This window comes from Anguilla rostrata, chromosome 13, assembly GCF_018555375.3.
Source record: "Anguilla rostrata isolate EN2019 chromosome 13, ASM1855537v3, whole genome shotgun sequence".
Taxonomy (NCBI): Eukaryota; Metazoa; Chordata; class Actinopteri; order Anguilliformes; family Anguillidae; genus Anguilla; species Anguilla rostrata.
Window position 1 is genome coordinate 12,348,965 of NC_057945.1, and position 12,497 is coordinate 12,361,461.

At 56.5% G+C, this 12,497-nt stretch overlaps 1 protein-coding gene across 1 annotated transcript in view; it reads right to left on the reverse strand.

Moving 5' to 3' along the window:
• Positions 1–12,497, reverse strand: part of LOC135238111 (histone-lysine N-methyltransferase 2D-like) — a 49,294-nt gene that overhangs the window by 4,227 nt on the left and 32,570 nt on the right. Inside the window, 18 exon segments of the mRNA XM_064305798.1 lie at positions 244–550; positions 779–909; positions 1,112–1,248; positions 2,178–3,108; positions 3,111–3,407; positions 3,559–3,686; positions 3,847–3,970; positions 4,350–4,492; positions 4,702–4,877; positions 5,265–5,346; positions 5,438–5,576; positions 6,424–6,588; positions 7,060–7,185; positions 7,514–10,285; positions 11,466–11,701; positions 11,817–11,883; positions 12,123–12,207; positions 12,356–12,479. Coding sequence (XP_064161868.1) covers positions 244–550; positions 779–909; positions 1,112–1,248; positions 2,178–3,108; positions 3,111–3,407; positions 3,559–3,686; positions 3,847–3,970; positions 4,350–4,492; positions 4,702–4,877; positions 5,265–5,346; positions 5,438–5,576; positions 6,424–6,588; positions 7,060–7,185; positions 7,514–10,285; positions 11,466–11,701; positions 11,817–11,883; positions 12,123–12,207; positions 12,356–12,479 — 6,170 coding nt within the window.

Sequence of the window (12,497 nt, forward strand, 5' to 3'; positions counted from 1 at the left end):
TGGCGGGCTCACATCGTCCAGCAGGGAAGGTGCAGATTTCAGGCGTCACGGACGTTTCGGCGACGCCCGTCGTGCGCGCAAGCCACCGATGAACACAGACGACACGTTTTTAATCTCCTCCCCTAAAGCCGCCCCGGGGCCGACGCCACGTTTGCTGGAGGCCGCGAGCGGTCTTCGCAGGGTGGGAAAAGAATCGCCCGGACCCCCCCCCCCCCCCCCCCCCCCGCCCCCGCCGATGCCCACCTGCTCCTCGTAGACCTTCTCGCGCCGGTTGGCCACCTCGTTGCGGATGGTGGTGCCGATGTACTCGATGACCATGGTGTGCATCTCCAGGTCGCGGGCGGCGTACAGGCCCAGGCCCTGGATGCGCGAGCGGGCCAGGTACACGTTGGTCTTCCACTCCGTCTTCAGCCGCCGGTACTGCGAGGACTTGGAGTGGATGAACGGGCTGAGCTGTGCAGGGGTTTGTAGGCGCTGCTGGTGGGATATGGTCTGTCGAGAGGGTGCACTGTAGGCTTTGCACATGCTGGTGCTGGTAATAGTGTGTTCCCTGGTTGGGGTGATATCGACAGTGGAAGAACGTGGTCGTTTAAATTGTTTAGGAAAGTGAAAAAATGACTGTTGTTTGAAATGCGTATGAAATTATATTTTTTGAGTTTTTCGATATTTTTCAGTTGGACAATTACAAAAATAGAATACAACAGCAACACAAACAGACAACAGAAGCAACAACAACTTCAACTACAGCACCACACAACACACACACACACACACACACCTCTTGTAGTGGGTGAGGATCTTGGGCTCGGAGCGGGCGCAGCCGGTGGGGTTGATCATGAGCGGAAGCTCCATCAGGGGGTGGCGCCCGTAGCGGAAGGAGTAGTTTTGGCAGCCCTCCACCCCAGGAAGCTGTGGAAGAGAGCCATTAGCACCGGACAGGCCACTACGCACACCGCCGAACTGCCCGTCGGGCTGCAACCCTGGCTCAATTTCGACAACGCTGTGCGTTACAGGTGCTAAATGAGAAATAAAAGTACCGGAAGTACTGGCTGAATTGTAGAAGCGGTGGTAAACTAAGACCTCCAGCTTGCGAGCAGCGAACGGCACTCACAGACTCGGTGATGCGGAGCACGGCGTGGATGGTCAGCCCGAACATCTCCTCGGCCTTCACGTGTTCGGTGAAGAGCGTCAGCATGGAGGCCTCCCGGCGCAGCGTGGCCACCTGCTCCACGATGCGGCTCCAGATGCCTGCACACACACGGGCGCCACGCTCGTCAGCACACGCCCACCGGGACCCAGTCCCTGTTCATCTACTTATTCACTCTGATACGGAATACCCAACGCCAACTGCAGTCCTGTCCCACTGTCCGTCGGTGATGATTAATATGTCTGAGTGTTCCGCTCATGAAACTCATATGAGCATAGCTGTAGTACTGGTCTTTAAGACAGGGAGTAATAAACCAACTGTTATGAGCATAGCTGTAGTACTGGTCTTTTAGCCTGGGAGTAATAAACAGACTGATCAGCGTAGCTGTAGTACTGGTCTTTTAGCCTGGGAGTAATAAGCAGACTGATATGAGCGCAGCTGTAGTACTGGTCTTTAAGACTGGGAGTATAAATGATATGAGTACTATAGTACGTCTTAGCCGAAATAAGCGTTATGAGCGCAGCTGTGTATGTCTTAGATGGGAGTATAAACTGATATGAGCTACTATAGTATGGTTTTAAGACTGGGAGTAATAAACAGACTGGTATGACGCAGCTGAGACTGATCTTAGCTGGAGTATACAGATGATAGCGTAGTGTGTATAAGTAATAACAGACTGGTATGAGTGTAGTTGTAGACTGCTTAAGACGGAGTATAACAGTGATATAGCCAGATAAGTATAAACAGACTGTATGATGTAGCTGTGTCTAAGACGGGAGTAATACAACTGTATAGCGTAGGCAGTACTGCTAAGACTGGGTAACGATATGAGCGTAGCTGCAGTAATAATGTAATAAACAGACTGGTATGAGTGTAGCTGTAGTACTGGTCTTTAAGACCGGGAGTAATAAACAGACTGAATGAGGTACGGCAGTATAGTATAACAGACTGTTGAGGCAGCAGCGTACTGGTCTTAAACTGGAGTATACAGATGGGAGACGAGCGGGGTAGTCTGAGACGGCAGGCGTACCCTCAGGGGTGGAGTCCCGCAGCAGGAGGTCCTCCTGGCCCTGCTCCAGCACGCGGACCTGGAAGAGGGGGCGGCCGTCGGCCTCGGCCACGCGGCAGCGGTAGCGGCAGCGGCGGTTGGGCGCGCGGGTGCTCCAGTAGAAGCGCGTGGCCTCGTAGCCCACGGGGAAGATGGCGGTGGGCGAGTGGAAGGCGGCCATCTGCGCGGGCAGCAGCTGGCCCGGCGCGTGGAAGATGAGGCCGCCCACGCGGAAGGTGTGCAGCCGGTCGCCGCGGCGCAGCACGCCCGCCATCTGCTTGAGCTCGTCGCGCTCCACGTAGACGCGGCGGAAGACGGCGAAGCTGCCCAGCTCCTCGCAGGCGGCGCCCTTGGCCCGGTGCTGCGGGCACAGCATGGTCTTGTCCTTGAAGAAGCCGCACTGCGCCCGGATGGCGCAGGCGAAGTGGAAGGAGGCCAGGCAGCGGGGGCGGGCACAGCCCACCGTGGCGCCCGCCTTGCGGCAGCCGGCGCAGCGCGTGCGCACGCCCCGCCGCAGCGCCGCCTCCACGTTGACCAGCGCCCCGCCCTGCGTCTCGTACACCTCGGTGGACCACAGGGCGCAGTTGAGGTGGGCCCACAGGTCCACGTCCACGTTGAGCAGGCGCCCGGGGCCGTCGGTGGCGCCGTCGCCCTCCTCGTGGCAGAAGCAGCAGCCGCGCAGGTCCCGGGGCGGCCGGTCCGGCCGCAGGGTGATGCGCAGCCGCTCCAGGAGCTCCGTCACGCCCTCGCCGCCGCCGCCGTCGTCCTCCTCCTCCGCCCGCGGGGCCGCCCCGTCGCCGGGCGCCGGGGTCAGGCGCTTCCACCGCAGGCCCTTCCACTTCTTCGCCTCGGGCGCCGGCTCCTCCCCGTCCGCCGGCGGCGTCCGGGCCCGCGGGGGGCGGCGGCGGCGGGGGGGTCCGGGTCGGCCCGCGGGGTGTAGGCGGGGTCGGGCTCGGGCTCGGTTTTGATTGGCGGGCTCCCGGGGGCGGAGGAGGGGAGAGGGGGGCTGGGCTCAGCCAGAGCCTGAGGGGCGGGCGGCGGCAGCGCCGGAGGGGGAGGCGGGGAAGGCGGGGCCACGGGCGGGGAGGGAGGAGAGGGAGACTCAGGGGGAGACTCCTCCACCGGAATGACGGGCAGGCGACGCACGTCCAGATCCAGATCGTTGTTGATGTAATGGTGCTGGACCGGCCTGTCCTGCGGCTCTGAAGGCTCCTGACAGAAACACACGGATCATTCAGTACAATGGCAGCACGGATACTGCAATATAAAACAGTAAAGCAGGAAATACGCCTTAAATGAGGAGCAGAAGGCACCTTAAAGGGACAACGAGAGGAGCTGTGGCAGAAGGTGAAAGGGTACCCACCTGGTCTATTATGGACAGGATGTCCATCTGCTTCTTCAGTGAGCAGCCAGGCAAAGACAGGCCACCCTGCTTCAGCCAATCAGCCTTCTCCTCCTTCTCCGCAGGGTCCGACTTCACGCGAACGGCCGCTGGAAGAAAGAGGCTCATCCTTATCCCGGCAATTTTTTGAAACATGTTCTGTTTTCGCTTTCCTCACAAATGTGTACACTTGTCTGTGTGTCTTTGCTGCAGTGTCCTCCGTATGCAGCGGATGGTGCGGACCGGACGGAGATTTCCGGGCAGACATACCGGGCGTAGCATCAGCGGGGGCTGTGCTGGGCTCGCCGTCCCCCGGTGGAAAGGTGACTTCATAAGTGCTGGGCGTCTCCACCCGCAGGAGCTGAGCCATGGTGGCCATCACCGCGCTCAGGTTCTGAGGGAGAGCAGCGAGAAACCGAGAGTTAGCACGACAGGACGTTAGCACGACGGAGCGTTAGCACGACAGGACGTTAGCACGACGGAGCGTTAGCACGACAGAGCGTTAGCACGACAGAGCGTTAGCACGACAGGAGCGTTAGCACGATGGAGCGTTAGCACAACATAGAGTTAGCACGACAGGAGCGTTAGCACGACAGGACGTTAGCACGACGGAGCGTTAGCACGACAGAGCGTTAGCACGACAGAGCGTTAGCACGACAGGAGCGTTAGCACGATGGAGCGTTAGCACGACATAGAGTTAGCACGATGGAGTGTTAGCACAACAGCGTTTTAACTCTTTAACTTTAAAAATTCGGGGAGCGCTTCTCGGGCACCTTGGCCGCGCCTGTGGCGAGAGTAAAGGTGACGGACACGTCGCCGCTCTTGGGCTCGTCCCGGTGGCTCGACCCAGGAGCCTCCTTCCCAGCATGCTCGGGGAGCTGGCTCGGCGCTCCTGGCGGCTCAGTCTTGGGGAAAACTGGAGAAAAGGGAGAGAAGGGGAGTCGGACCTTTCAGAAGTTTTCTGAGCAGAAAATAAAAAAGCGATTCTGAAATGCATTGGAGTTACGATTGAGAATTCATTCAAGCTTCCAGCTGAAGTAAATGATACATATGTGCACATGAGCACCCACAGACAGACAGAGACAGGTGGGACAGACAGATGGAGACGCAGACACAGTGACGTACCGGGTATGGCGGCGCGGGGGATGATGGGAATGACAGGGGAGGCGGTCTCCTCCCTGTCCCCGGGCCGGCGCTGGCCCAGCAGGGGGAACCGCGGCACGTCGTCCTGCAGCACGCTCTCCGGGGAGGAGGCCAGGACCACGCTGTCCGGGGCGTCGCTGTCCTCGTCGCTCTCCATTCTGAAACGCACGCGCTCAGTCAGGCCCGTCTCACTGTCACGCCTGTCACGCGAGGCGTCGCTTTTCACCAGAAGACTTTCTAAATCATTTCCTTGGTTACTCGTCATGTTTCTGTATTTCAAATGAAAACTAACCAGATCTTTTAATACATCTTGTAAATTAAGTTCATGAATATCAGAATCATTGGTAATAAAACGTACAAAAAGTGATATTCGCCTTACACAACACATTCAACATTTTACATCATATTTCATCTACTGCTCATTGTACATACAGAACAGCTGGACATATAAAAGGGCAACATGACTGGGGAGAGGTGGAGTCATTAACCCTCCCAACAGCAACGAAGGCATGCAGGAATGGGCGCGGCCCACAGGGGGGCAGTACCTGACGTCCTCGTTCTGGTTGTGGGGAGGCGTGGGGAGGGCGGCCAGCAGGTCGACGCTCTTGGCCTCCTTCGCCGCGGCGTCTGTGGGGAGCGCAGCGGAGGAGCGTTACGCGCGTGAAGCGAGGCGCACAGCGCCGACGGCGTTCGGCGGGACGAGGGGTCCCAGACTCACCCGTGGCCTCGGCCTCCTTCCGCGCGTCGGCCGGCTCCTCCTCGCCGGTGGTCACGCCGTTCAGCAGCTTGTGGTGCACCGAGGGTGGAGGCGTGGGGGGGAGGGAGGAGGGAGGGGTGGGCGGGTTGCTGAGGTGGTTCTGTGGAGAAGGGGTGGAGCAGCGCAGCGTAGTGGTTAAGGACAGAGTACCCGCAGAATTTCCCTTCAAGGTACTCAGAAACAAATCCAGTAACAGTCAGTATAGCATAGATCCAGCACAGACCCGTTAAACACCTAAACTATAATATAACGAGGAATATAGAGGAAGTGCAGGTGAAATGCATTTTGGATAATGGCTGTGATTGGCTGGAGTCTCGGACAGGGTGCGTACTCTGCACCTCAATCTTCATTATACAGACTGATGGAAAGGCAGGAGCAAACATTGGCGGAAACTCTCTTAATTGCTTTTCAACTTTCCCCCCAAACGTGGATTCATCAATTGTGCCTCCCGCCATCACTGTGCCACCTGTACCTCACGCAAGGAGCTCTGCAGCCAGATCGTGCGCTTTGATGGACTCAGCAGTACCACAGGAGATCTAGCACGCAAGCAAACTGCTCAGTGACCACAATCTCGTAAACCGGAGGCACACAGCATGCTGCTGTGTGGAGGAAACCAACGCAGCGGTAAGCTGAGCAACCTTCGATGACTTAAACTCACCCTACAGGACAAAGCCAACAGTGACCCAATGCTGCGGAATGCCAGTCACTACCTGCCTAGACCACTTTTACACCCAGGTGCATTCGCACTCAAATACACTTACCTGCCAATCTGTGTATGCAGTCATTTCAAGTAATGCATATATCATGCCCAGTATTACATGAGGAACACAACGGTTATCATGATAATCCTGGTCATGATAATCGACAGAGACCATACAGGGTCAACAGAGCACTGGCCTAGCCGACGGGGAGCCACTGACTGCGCCCCTCCGAGCTCCGAGCCTGACCTTGGAGAGCAGCTGGGAGTAGTAGTCCGGGGTGTCGTCCAGCACCGCGCTGCCGAAGGAGCCCTTGAGCCGGGCCTTGCCGTCGGCGGGGCTGCTGCCGAACGGGGCGAACACCTCCAGGTTGGCCGCGATGCACGGCTCCATCAGGGGAAGGAGAGCGAGCTCCTGGAGGCAGAACAATCGGTGGGAATTGGGGTTAGTTTATCCCAGAGACCCCAGAGGGGGGCCAGGTCCCTTGTCCAGAGCTGTGCTACGGGCGCCAGTCTGGTTGGAACCTCCATGAAGACGTGAACTGTGGACAATAAAAAGCCCTGCAACTAGCTGGGGATCTATACAGGCGGTCAAAGTAAATCATGATGACCTACTGTTCCCTGAGGCGAGTAACCCTCTCCCCACTTCACATAAAAGACTGCACGAAACACTGATTTTCCTTAGAGAGCAATCCTGAGAGGCTGGTTGGGCCTTATCCTTATCATGAAGTCATTCTATTTGTATCCCATCCCGTTGATATTTTAGTTTTGGATAAAACAAAAAAAGGTGCAAAAGAACCAGTTGACCCAGCAGCCCTGGCTATGACAGCACAGCAGCTATTTCTTTACGCGAAGGACTGAAAACCCTACGGCGGTGTCCGCTCACCTGCTTCAGCTGCTTCATCAGAGCTTCGGCGGTGTTTCCTGCGTCCTCCTTTTTGGGCTTCTTGCGCCAGTTGGGGGGACCCTTGGCCTTCGGGACGGGAGCCTTCTTGGTGACGGCCTGCATGTCCTGTGGAAGGACGGGGGGGGGGGGGGGACAGACGCATGGAAACAAAAGATGAAAGAATGAAAATGCCTATATGAATTCATAAATTTGTTCAAATTGTATGCTTCTGATATCTGAATTCTGAATCATGAGCCTGTAGCCATTTCTAAACATGGTGGGTGCAAATACCACAAACAGGCTTATACAGACAACGGTCAATTTGTCTACATGATAATGTAAAACCTCATAGTTCAATGTCTAACATATACAGATGTTTTTTTTCCTTCTTTGTATATCGGAACGGGCCGCCAGCAGATGGCGCACTGCGAGACGCGGAGTCAGCGCCCCTCACCTCCATGTTGCGCGGCGTCCCCTGCAGCTTCTGCTCCAGCATGGCCAGCTTGCTGTCGATGTGGCCGTTGATCTCGCTGTGGGAGCTGTCGGCCGTGCGCTGGGCCGCCGCCGCCTGCAGGTTCTTGGTGCGCAGCAGCTTCTGCAGGAGCAGGTGCCCGGTCTCGGCCCGCCGCGTCACCGGCTCGCCGTTGGCCTCGCGCTTGACGGCCCCGCCGCGGGCCTCGCCTCCCGCCTCCGCGCCGCACTGCACCTCCCGGGGCTCCTGTTTGATAGTCTGCGCGGTGATCCCGCACGCGGCCCTGTCCGGCTGCTCCGGGCCTTGGCTGGCGCCCCTCGGCGACGACGCCGCGATTCCGGGCGCCTGGCCGAACGGTCCAGCTCCGCGAGCCGCAGAGTCGACCTGGCGGGCGTGGGCTGAGGGAGCCAGGGGACCCTGGCCAGACCCGCAGTCCTGTTTCCTCACGGGAGGGAGGAGGCCAGTTTCCAAGGAGCCGGCCGGAGAGCCTTGCGGGACGGAAGGAGCCTGGAAAGGGCCTTGGGCGGTCGGCGTGCGGGGAGGTAGCTCTGGGCAGTGCGACGGCGCTTGCGTGGGGGAGGGTTGGAACGTGCTCATAGGCTGTGCCAAGAGGTGGCGCTGTTGTTGTAGGTTCTCCTGTTGGGCGGACAAGGGATCTCCAGGAGAGTTCAGGCACAAGGCATCTCGGGGCGAGGCGGGGGTACTCACACGGCCCTGAGGAGTCATGGACCCCTGCCCCCTCGCCTGAATCAAGCCCATTGGACTTCTAACCCCTGGCTGGTGTGGGGCTGAGAGACCTTGCTGTTGAGTTTGGCTAAGTTGATGGTTAGCAGATGGTTGTCCCATTATGCTTTGATGTTGCTGATGCTGTTGTTGTTGGGAACCCATAATGCTTTGCTGAATCTGAGGTGCCACACCAGAGGGCTGACCCAGGACCCCTTGCTGCTGGGAAGAAGAGGGGCCCAGGGCCAGCTGGTGCCCAGCAGGTCCACGGTACACCTGCTGCTGGGCTCCGAAACCCTGCATTTGCTGGGCCTGGCCCAGCCTGTTCTGGGCCTGGCCTTGCCCCTGAGGCAGAGGGAGCCTCCCTTGCATCTGCTGCCGCTGGGCAATCAAGGCCTGGATGTGCTGGACCTGCTGGTTGGGCGTCAGGTGACGCAGCTGGGGGTTCTGGGCGATGAAAGCCTGGATTTTCACGGGTACCCTGATTTGCCCAACGGGAGCTCCCGGTCTCTGTCCCATCATGCCTTGCTTTTGCTGCTGAGCAAGGAGGCTAAGTTGCTGCTCCTGCTGGCCGGGGTGGACCAAGACGCTTTGCTGAGGCTGACCGACGCGGTTCTGCCCTACTACACCTTGTGGGTGCCCCGCAACTGCTGGCCCCTGCTGCATCATGTAACTCCCCTGCTGCACTTCCTGCTTCACCACAGTCACCGCAGGCATCTCTCCGCTTAGGGGGGCCTGCCCTTGTAAGAGCATGCCGCCAGTCTGCTGCATGTGACCAGAGTCTTGGGGTCTCTGCTGCAGGCTCTCGGTGCCCGCCTGTACTTGGGTTTGTGGGCTCCCTTGTATTTGTGGGCTCCCTTGTAGTTGAGGTCTGCCCTGAGTGGTTTCTGCAGACCCCAGCGGAGGGGGAGCAGGACTGCGCTCTCCTTGGAGCTGCTGGCTGGCTGGGTTGAGGAACCTCTGCTGCTGCTGCTGGGAGTGGAACATGGACCTTGGCACGGAAGCCTGCTGCTGGGGGGCAAGCTGCCCCTGCTGGAGCATTAACGCCTGTGGCCTCTGATGCTGCTGCAGCATCATCTGTTGGTTTTCCATCATCCCTTGCTGGGTGGCCATCATTCCTTGAGTTTGAGCCATCGTCTGTTGGCCTATGGGGTTCTGCTGCAGTGGAGTTGTGGACTGGTTTCCGGATGGGCCCTGCATTGCCTGAGCAGAGCCTTGATAACCCACAATCCCTTGCTGCTGTGGTAGCTGTTGTTGAGCCATTACAGGATTACCCATCATGCCTTGCTGTTGTTGAGCTAGTATGGGATTACTCATCATTCCCTGCTGTTGTTGAGCCATTGCAATATTAGTCATCATGCCTTGCTGTTGAGGTGGCTGCTGCTGAGCCATTATGGGATTTCCCATCATGCCTTGCTGTTGAGGGGGCAGCTGTTGCGTCATTACAGAACTGTTCATCATGCCTTGCTGCTGTTGAGCTATTACAGGATTTCCCATCATGCCCTGTTGTTGAAGTTGCTTCTGTTGAGACATTACAGGATGACCCATTATGCCTTGTGGCTGTTGAGCCATTACAGAATTTCCCATGACACCTTGCTGCTGAGGTGGCTGCTGTTGAGCCATTAAGGGTTGACCCATCATGCCTTGCTGCTGCTGTTGCTGCTGCTGCATTTTCTGGACCAGCTGCATCCTCTGCTGGAGCTGCATCTGTCGTTCCTGCAGGAGCCTTGGATCAGGAGCTCTGGCCCCCTGGGGAAAGTAACCAGCGGAAGGGCCAGGGTAAGGCTGTCCTTGCTGTGCCCCAGGCAGAATCCCTGCACCAGGCATTCGGACAGGGGGCTGCCCCAGCCTCGGGGCCCCGTGCTGGCCCATCATCATCATGGGCCCCGGAACGCCGGGGATTATAGGGGCGCCCTGGATCGAGGAGCCGGGGGCCAGGAGACCCGAGTTCTGCTGCTGCTGCTGCTGCTGCTGCTGCTTGGTGCGGTACTCTGTCATGAGCGTGATGTGCTCCTTCTGCTGCTTGCGAACCTGCAACACAACCAATCACATCATTAACAACCCTAGCTCACAGCTCACATTCTCAATGCCAAAGACAAATCACCGCCTATTCCTCAGGTCAAACATCAGTAACCTGGGCAAAAAATGAATATTCTCCTCCTCCTCCAGCACTTTCTGGGATTCAAGGATCCAACAATTAATGCACATGGGACATAACGAAAAGTAGGGGTGGGCGATATGATTATATTAGATTGTGAACGATTAAAATGTCTCCATGATCTGCCTTTCCAGAGAGATCGGGAGTATCGGGCTACAGTGAAACTGCAGTCAGCTGCACTGACAATGCTCATACACGGCATCCAATGTTGTTTTCTCAGCCAAACCTAAAATCACACTATTCGCTAGTCCCTGTAGCGCCTCCCCTAACAGACACACCAATAAACCAATAATAGCAAACAGTACGTAGCGCCTTGGATTTATTTTCCTCCCCCTTTTTATTTGACAACATAGCGCAGCATGGCTGACACCACAGAGGACTTGGTCCCTAAAAAAAAAATCGACGTCTGTGACATGGAACTGGTTTGGGTTTTCCAAAACCGAAACGGCACAAAACACCGTTATTTGCTAAGTTTGCAAAGAAAATGTTCGCACATCGGATGGCAACACAACAAACCTTTTTAATCACCTCAAGAGAAAGCATCCCAAAGAGCACGCGGAAAGCCAAACAATCAGGGGATCTCACGTGAGTGCCTCAGGCACAGCCACGCAGCTAGAGGCTACAGCAACAGCCAAGGCAGCGGTACAGACTTAAGACTTTGCAGAATTGCACTTGATTAAAATCTGGTACTTTGGCCCAAATGGTCTCTGTTATTCTTTTTTCTTATAGGTTTTGTTTCCTTGAAGGGCAATATTTTCTTAAATAGGGATATTAGTTTCATTGCACTGTTCATTAATTTGCAAAATAGTCTTAAAAGCCAACATGAAAAAGAATCGTGATCATATCGTGGATCGGGACCATGCCTGAAAAAAATTGCGATGTGATATTTTTGCCATATCGCCCACCCCTAACGAAAAGCACTGCCAACAATTAGTAACAAAGATGGTTCATATTCTTGCTCCTTCAACTGAACATGGGCTAACAATGCACATCCAACCACCTCAGCCTGCCTATCCTGCCAGTCAGCCAATCGATACAGCCCCACTCGCTCACCTGGTCCAGCTGCTTCTGTATCTTGCTCTGCTGCTCGGTGACCAGCTTCAGCTTCTCGGCGTCGGCCTCGGCGAACGCGCGGCCGGCCTTCTTGGCGGTGCGCTGCTTGGCGCACAGCGCCTTGCGCGACTTGCGGTGCGTGCCGATCTGCTCCTCCAGGTACTTGAGCTGCATCTGCAGCAGCTGCTGCGTGTGCAGGAGCCACTCCTCGTACTGCTGCTGCTGGTCGCCGTCCCCTGCGAGACGAGCCGAGGAAAAGACGCCGGGGTCAGCTGCGGAATCGCCGATCGCTTGTTCGACCGGCTCGGCCGTCTGGCTAAAGCTAGCGCTGGGCAGCTGAAAACGACTTACTGATGTTTCCTGGTGCGCACTGGGGAGGGTTTGGTCTGGACTGCTCCGGGTTGATGGTTTCCCCTTCCTACAGACATGACAAACTGAAGTTTAATCACAGACTCCATCTCATGCTGCAAGCTATAGAACACCGACTTGCCATTTGCTTCACTTAACGAAACATTAAGTATGCTAAAATTTGACGCAAGCTTCATGCATTTTGTTGCGAACTACACTACACGGGTCTTCTCTGAACAGTAATGATCTCCACTGTGACATCAGACCACAGTCATCGCATTACGGCAGTTCTGAGCTCCACATGGTTACCTTAGTGATGCCTGGAGGGAGCCCTGTAGCAAGCTGGCCCTGCGAGTCGCCAGTCAGACTTTGAGCCAGGAGAGACACCTGCTGCCTGTGTGCAAACACCAAGGTAGTTACTTCCTCAAAGCCCTCCAGAACAGAGCAGGCCAACACTGAAGATACATGACCAAGATGTGCTTGCGCAAACCCAATTTATTGTCCATAGGGACCTTTGGTCTATATGCCGGCACCAGTATTACCTGCTGACACCAGGTGGCACCCCAAGTGGGCCCTGTGCCATCACCCGCTTGATGCCCTTCAGGGCCACCATTTTGGCCTTTGCGATAGGGTCCATGATGTCATCTGCTGCAAACTTGTCGAGATCTGCAACACGTGGCAACA